Here is a 7560-nt window from a genome sequence, read left to right as displayed (position 1 = left end):
TAAAATGATGTTCAATTTAATAATAAAGAAACAGGCTCACAAAGACATGTCTAGAAACCAGTTTTTAGTTTTAATTTGATTTTTTAAATTTGATTAAAAGAACAAGCAATCGGTAGGACTGAAAAAACATGTGCATAAAACGTGTAAATTTTGTAATATGGTTAATCTCCTACTTGCAGACTGCTATGCCTTATATTAACTTTTGAAACAAGCTATACTGTGACTAAGGAAAGGAGTCTGCAATTGTTAGAACTGTGGAGTTAAAGTTTCCTGTTAGTAATTATTTAAGATGAAATTGTTGTGATACACCCCTGTTATTAAGGTGTCCTTGCTTTGTTATGTTAAATTAATCTGTATAAGTAGTAATGCAAACCTCTTGTCAATAAATCGTTTCTTANCACTTAAGGCAGGATTGAGACCTTGATTTGCGCTTTGCGTTCAAATGAAAAACGTCGTCACTTTTATATCAAACAATGACTTCTTTCAAATGGTGCAACTTATACTGCAGATCTGATGAGCCACTTTGCTATTAAACTATTTGTTAAAATTTATCCAGAAAAGCGAAATCACATGACAAATACGTTAATGTACGGTTGTCATGGTAACGACTTCCCCATGCAACAGTGTGAGGGATGCAGAGAGCAGTCCTCCGCGAGGATCCAAGGAAACAAACATTTCACTTGAATCATTTGGGGTGAGTTTGAATTATTCATTTAAAAGACACGGTACCCTACCGACACTCGGTGTTTTCAGATCAAAAAATTGGTAAGGGTAATTGAGGTGAGTGAATAGTATAGAATCTTCATGTCTGTCATTAGCTGCATGTTGCGCCTATTACTAACTAAATGAAAGTACATATCCGGTTACTACTTATCACAATAAAACAGTGATCGTAATCCGAAAGGTGGAATATTGTTGAGGGGAGACAGGAATCTAAAATAATCAAAAGTGAAACTAAAATAATGTAATAGTTTGTGAAAGTAATGACATTTTATTTTATTGACTCATAGTTTTGTGACTTTGCCTTTATTTGAACGGGAATTGCCCTATTTCCGCTGTAGTACTCTACAGTTTTATGAAACTGCAGCCACGCCAGTTACTCCGGTTTTATCACCATCCAAGCAGTTGCACAAACGTCATTCCATTCTTATGATGACACTTCCACATCTTATAATGTGGCAACCTACCATATGGGGAAAATTCCCCCATAATACCATGGCCAAATGTGGTAGTAAGACTAATGTTCAGAGAATAAATACAACCATTACCACACATTCTTCTTATTGCAGTTCATAAATATATAACTTGTTGGATCGTTTATAGATTGTTTTGTTTCTTTAAGTGCCATCATGCAGGATCACAGGAATGATATGAAGCCATTTCCACCACCAGTCAGCAACGACAGGATCATCTCAGAATTCCCTCAAGTATATCCTTATTTTTTTCATATTCACTGTGATGATATAATTTATTTTAAATAGATGTAGGTCCACCAGAATTTTTGCACTGTGTTTACAGTTTTGTGAACCAGGAGTGCTCAATATACTGTCTTTCAAGGTTCAGATGCATCCCTGCTCCAACCCAGCTGAATTTAATGATTGAATTACCTTTTCACCCATTCATAAAGTTAGGGAAATGCTTAACTTATAGTCATTAATTTGATTCAAGTGTATTGGAGAAGGATTGCATTGAAAACCTGCAGGACTGGAGTTGAAATCTGTAGGACAGGGGTGCTCAAGTCCAGTCCTCAAGAGCTACCATCCTGCAACTTTCAGATGCTTCCCTACTTCAAAATACCTGAATCAAATGAATGGACCCTAGCTGATCCTGTTTTGTTGGAGTAAGGATGCATCTATAATTGGAGGTCAGTAGCTCTGGAGGACTGGACTTGAGCACCCTTGCCGTAGGATACAAGTGACTATTTTACTTAGATCAGTGGTGTCCAAAGTCAGTCAGTATCCTTAATGTTTTCGTTCTTTCCTTGGTTTAGCACACCTGAGTCAAATGATTGTTCATTAGTAGGCCTCTGCTGAATTTTGACATGCTGAGAAGGAAACTATGCTATTTGGCAGTTTCCTCCTCCGGCAGTTTGCCTTCAGGACCAGGATTGGGAAACACTGCCTTAGTTAAATGAATGTCACCACATTCAGGATAACCAATTTTTTTTTTTGCAATTACAAGTAATGTATGGACAGACTTGATGTTGGACCTAAACAACCTAACCTAAACAAACCAGCAACTCAGTTCCAGGTGTGATATCTGATCTATGATCTGAGCCCAGTTCAGCTCTAGGTCAAACTATACAAGAGACAAAATACGACTGCTCACAGGCAGTTAGGAGGTATTCTGGTTAAGAATTAAGGTCTGAGAAACACAGGGTTAACTGTTTCACATGAAGATGAAATAGACAGTCCTGACCTCCAGGTCAGTTCATACACACATAAGGGAGAGAACACTTTAAACAGAAAATCACAATAATCTATAGACTGAATGTGAACTAAAGTAATAACAAAATGATAATACCGAAAATTCTCTAACAGAAGGAATCTATTATTGTACCGATAGCTAAACCAGGAAAAGATCATTCAAAACCAGAATGTTATAGGCCAATAGCATTAACTTCAAACTTATGTAAAATAATGGGAAAACTTATGTAAAATAATGGGAAAAATGATTAATAATAGATTAGTGTATTATTTAAATAAAAAGGGATATATTTCTCATTATCAAAGTGGGAAAAGGAAAGAACTAGAATTCTAGAGCACTAATGACTCAACATTATGTCTTGAGCATGAAGTCAGAAGAGCTCAAGTAAACAAAGAAAGTGTAGTGGCAGTATTTATTGATATTGAAAAAGCATCTGATATGATGTGGATAGAGGGTTTATTAATTAAACTACACAAATTGGGGATTAGAGGAAAAATATATGAATGGATTAAAGACTTTTTAACAAACAGGAAATTACAGGTAAGAATTGGAGTAGTTTCAGGTAAATATGTCGTGGAAAATGGAAGAAGAAGAAGAAAGAGGAAGCGGCATGCCTTCAAATTTCTCATTTGCTAACCTAAGCTGACAGACACGGCATGGAGAGGATTAAATAGAAATAAAGGCCTAAGGTAGCTTTAGAAACAGTGCAGAGATTTACAGCTGAGATGGGAGAATCTATTGACTGGAAAACTTAGTCAAGCACTCCACAAATCTGGCTTAATTGAAAAGATGCATCAAACAGAAATTGCAAAAAAAAAAAAAAAAAGTCTGAACTGCAGTTTACCATAATCGATGTTGGGGATAAAGGCAAGCATGTAGGACAGAGGTATTAAACTCCAGTCCTCAAGGGCCGGTGTCCTGCAACTTTTAGATGTTCCTCTGCTGCACCACACCTGAATAGAATAATTAGGTCATTAGCAAGGCTCTGGAGAACTGATCTTCACAGGGAGGAGGTAATTAAGCCATTTCATTCCACTGTTTTTTACCTGTGGCACATGTAAAAACTGCAGGACAGCGGCCCTTGAGGACTGGAGTTTGACACCTGTGATGTAGGAGAAGGTGTTGTGGTTAGATGAAACTGAACTGAACTGTTTTGGCAGCATTAAAAAAATTTGTAAGTGGTGGAAAACTTACTCTGCATGTCACCCTCTCATGACACAATCATCTGCTGTGAGCTATGGTAGTGGCAGCATCATGAAATGGAGAAGCTTTTCTTCAACAGGAACAGGGAAGCTGGGGAGAGCTAATGGGAATATGAATTAAACTAAAAATATACTACCATATATTCTGGATTTTTTTTAAAGCCATCACTAAAGACGTTGAAGTTTGTGGTTGTAACGAGACAAGATGTGAAAATGTTTGTGCGGTACGAGTTAATGAGATAAACAAGTTAGCTCTGTCGTTAAGTCAAGTTTTTATCACCTGCCGATTTTAGCAAAAGTTAAATCTTATTTTTGTTTTGAGGACTTTGAAGGACTTATCCCTTTACCCCTTTACACTTAGAAGTAAAGGGGTGCGGGTGTAGTCACCCCCTGGTTGAAAAGGGGTGCAGGTTTTAATGTTTTTTTAATGTTTTTATTTTAATTTTTTTTTTTTTTTACTGTTTGTTCAATGTTACGTGACTCTGTTTCTGTTTTTAATGTTGTAAAGCACTTTGAAATGCTTTGTTGCTGAAATGTGCTATACAAATAAACTTTGATTATCCATGCCTTCACTACAACTCGTTTGGATTATTGCAATTCATTATATAAAGGCATGGATAAATCACAGATGCAACAGCATGACTTCTTACAGGAACCAGGAAGCATGACCATATAAGGCCTTTACTGGCCTCTTTACACTGGCTGCCCGTCTTTTATTGAATAGATTTTGATTATTTTATTAACTTATAAAGTTTGAAATGGGTTAGCCCCCCTTATCTTCAGGACCTTTTAAAATTTCAGTCTGTGTCCAGAACCCTACGATCAAATAATCAGCTACTACTGACAGTTCCTCGGACTTGACTTAAGAGGAAAGGAGATCAGGCTTTCTCTGTTTTGCTCCTATTTTATGGAACAAGTTGCTTTTCCAGATTAGATCTGCCCACAGCCTGGATCATTTTAAATCGCTTCTGAAAACTCATTTTTATTCTTTGGCATTTATTTGAAGTAGTGTTTTGATACTGTTTTTATCAATTTGTGTTATTGTTGTTCCTGTACAGCACTTTGGTGAAATGTTATACCTGTTTTGAAAGTGCTATATAAATAAATTTGACATTGAGTACTTTTGGCAGGCACTGTAGATAAGTAAAACCCTTAAACCTGATTGTGAATACAAATGAGTATTTTACTTCTGTCATGTTTGACTATGTAGATTACCTGGATTATTGGTGGTTGGGAGGTTTGAGAGAAGTTTTGTTAGCATCAGTTTGTAATAATATAAAACTTTAAATTTATTCTAATTTAAATATGTGCTAAATATAAATATATACAATGCAATCTGAGGTTGTTCTTTTTATAGTCAGTGGTTGGAGGAAGCCATGAGAGAAAATGATCCCAATTCCTGTTTCATCTTCTTGGTTGGCACCAAGACTGACCTTCTGGTGAGTGTCTTCTAAATCTGATGTATATGCTGAAAGAACATACATTATTCTGTTGCACAACTAACTTTATGTAAAGCCCTCAGATGAAAGGGAGAGAACTGAAAAAGATGCTGTCCATATTGCAGCAGAGATGCATGCTGAGTTTCAGCCAAAACAGGTAAAACTTAGACTTCATGCTGTCAGTGGTGTATGCTTATGGAGTGAAAATAGTCTCAAAATATCTGTGTGTGTGTGTAAAAAGATTTCTGCATGCATTAAAAGATTTGTGCATGTGTAATACTGGATTTGTAAACCTTAAAAGTAAANATTTTTTTTTTTTTTTTTTGCAATTACAAGTAATGTATGGACAGACTTGATGTTGGACCTTTCCTTTGGAGCTTTTGGCTAAAATTTTATATATTTTAGCTCACTTTTCTCATTAGCCTTTAATATATTTTATGTATTTTAAACTTATGCTTTACAGGTATGTAAGATTTCATGTGTATATGTGTGCTTGAGTGGGTTAGATAGTATGTGTCTACTGTGTGTAATGTCACTATGTGCACTGTGAGCTACTGTAACCAAGGATAAATTCCTTGCATTTGTGAATGTACTTGGCAAATAAAGCTTGATTCTGATTCTGTTTTCAGTGCTACACTCCAGAGGCCTCCTTCCAGCTGAAGACAGGCTGGGACATTCAGACTAAAGCAGCCTTTAAAGGCCAAGCTGCCAGGCTGCAACTGTGAGTCTCAAATAGTTTTTTTTTCTTCCCAATTACGATGAAAATTGCTTTGTCACCATAACATCAATTTTAAAAATCGATGTCTTTTTGAAAGATGGGATCGCCAGAAAATGTCTAAAGTGGTAGTTGTCGGAGATCTCAATGTCGGAAAGACCAGCCTCATTAAAAGGTAATTTAATGAATAACTAAAATGTGTGTACATAGATGTATATACGTGTGTGTGTGTGTGTGTGTGTGTGTGTATACACAACCCTAGAATTCAGCCTTCAATTGGAATCTGTGTATAAACCTTTTTATTCCCTGAGGGAGTTTTCCTCAGTTGTTTTGGCTGATGTGTAGATTCCACCCTAACCTGTGAATGAGATTAAAAAACAGTTAGTGGAGCTGATAATGACTAAGGAGAACTGACACCCACACTACTTTATCATTATCTTTCATTCAGCATTTTTTGTTGTTGAAAGACACCACTGTGTTTCTGTGTGTTATTAAATCTTAATCTTTAACCCACCATTTGCAATGCTAGTGGATAAAGGAAGTGTTTACCTTTTTTTTCCCCACAGATTTTGTAAAGATGTCTTTGAAAGAGACTACAAAGCCACAATAGGAGTGGATTTTGAGATTGAGAGGTTTCAGATATTGGGAGTACCTTTCTCCCTTCAAATGTATGTGCTATAAAAAAATCATACATTCTGTGTGTTTTCCTCTCTGTGTTGATCTTTGATATTTTCTTCTAGCTGGGACACAGCAGGACAGGAAAAATTCAAATGCATTGCATCTACATACTATAGAGGCGCTCAAGGTGAGACATTTTTGTCATATCTATCTTTCACTGTACATCTATTGCTGAATGAGATGCTTCAGATGTCGAGTCATATAGGCTAATTAGATCCTACTGATTTTGTCCAGTGATTGTCACAGTGTTTGACATGGCAGATATTCAGTCCTTGAATCATGCACGGTAAGTTTTATTTATTTTTTTTATTTTATTCAGTGTTGTGGAAAATGTGTTTTAGAACTTGATGATCAATACTTTTATTGTATGGAAGCACAACAAAATTAATTTCAGTACAACCCATCCAAGAAGACAGGTGGCTAGGGCTACAGCTATCATCTGTGGTGCTGCCACTTAGGTTGTGGATCAATCTAGCCTTTTACATTATTTCTGTAAGTAAAAAGAAAAGGGGGATTAAATTCCCTCTGAGATCATTGATGACCACACTCCAGCCTGGTAGGTGGTGGTAAATGTACCTTAAGTTGGTTGCCATTTGCCAATAAAACTCAAAAGAAGAAAGAAAGAAAAGGAGGGCATGGGGGAGAAGCGGCATGCTGATGTATGAGTCTGTCTGGATTGGATGCACCTGTGGGAGTTTTCAGGCGAAGGATTGAGGAGTTTGTTGCTTTTGAACAAAAGATCAAGGATTGTGGAACAAAAGTTGGAGAGTGGAAAAGGCAGTTTTTGGCATAAACTGGTATGTGAATGGTTCGGATGGAATTGGAGATAGATAATGAAGGGGAATATGGAGGGAGAGGAAGAGGAAGAGAACGAGGAAGAATTAAAATAGATGAAGGAAAGGGAATCGGAGATAGCCAAGATAGTAAACGGGATTTAGAAGGAAGCAGTTCAGAGGAAGAGAGGGTAGCTGGGAGAAAAGTTGTGAGTGAGGAATTTAAAGTAATTCTGAAACTTAAGAGTGAGGAAGATCAGGAGAAAATTAGCCCAATTGGGGTGTCAAGAGAAATTAAAAAGAAAATAGGAGTTGTTGAAATGGTA

The 7560-nt window shown here is 36.6% G+C and overlaps 1 protein-coding gene across 1 annotated transcript; it reads left to right on the top strand.

Annotated features, from left to right (window-relative positions):
- Nucleotides 1-611: 611 nt before the first annotated feature.
- Nucleotides 612-6760, top strand: LOC103156361 (ras-related protein Rab-36-like). The gene is made up of 7 exons (XM_007578369.2): nt 612-694; nt 1343-1427; nt 5698-5789; nt 5884-5958; nt 6350-6451; nt 6524-6588; nt 6696-6760. The coding sequence occupies exons 1-7, from the start codon at nt 633-635 to the stop codon at nt 6749-6751; spliced, it is 537 nt and encodes a 178-aa protein (XP_007578431.2). The 5' UTR covers nt 612-632; the 3' UTR covers nt 6752-6760.
- Nucleotides 6761-7560: the final 800 nt, after the last annotated feature.

This window comes from Poecilia formosa, unplaced genomic scaffold (assembly GCF_000485575.1).
Source record: "Poecilia formosa unplaced genomic scaffold, Poecilia_formosa-5.1.2 Scaffold475, whole genome shotgun sequence".
Lineage (NCBI taxonomy): Eukaryota > Metazoa > Chordata > Actinopteri > Cyprinodontiformes > Poeciliidae > Poecilia > Poecilia formosa.
This window is presented reverse-complemented; position numbering and strand designations above follow the sequence as displayed.

Coding starts and splice junctions, on each gene's coding strand:
- LOC103156361 (XM_007578369.2), top strand. CDS start 633: ATGCAGAGAGCAGTCCTCCGCGAGGATCCAAGGAAACAAACATTTCAC. Junction 5,790..5,883: donor CAAGCTGCCAGGCTGCAACT/GTGAGTCTCAAA, acceptor TCTTTTTGAAAG/ATGGGATCGCCAGAAAATGT. Junction 5,959..6,349: donor AAGACCAGCCTCATTAAAAG/GTAATTTAATGA, acceptor TTTTCCCCACAG/ATTTTGTAAAGATGTCTTTG.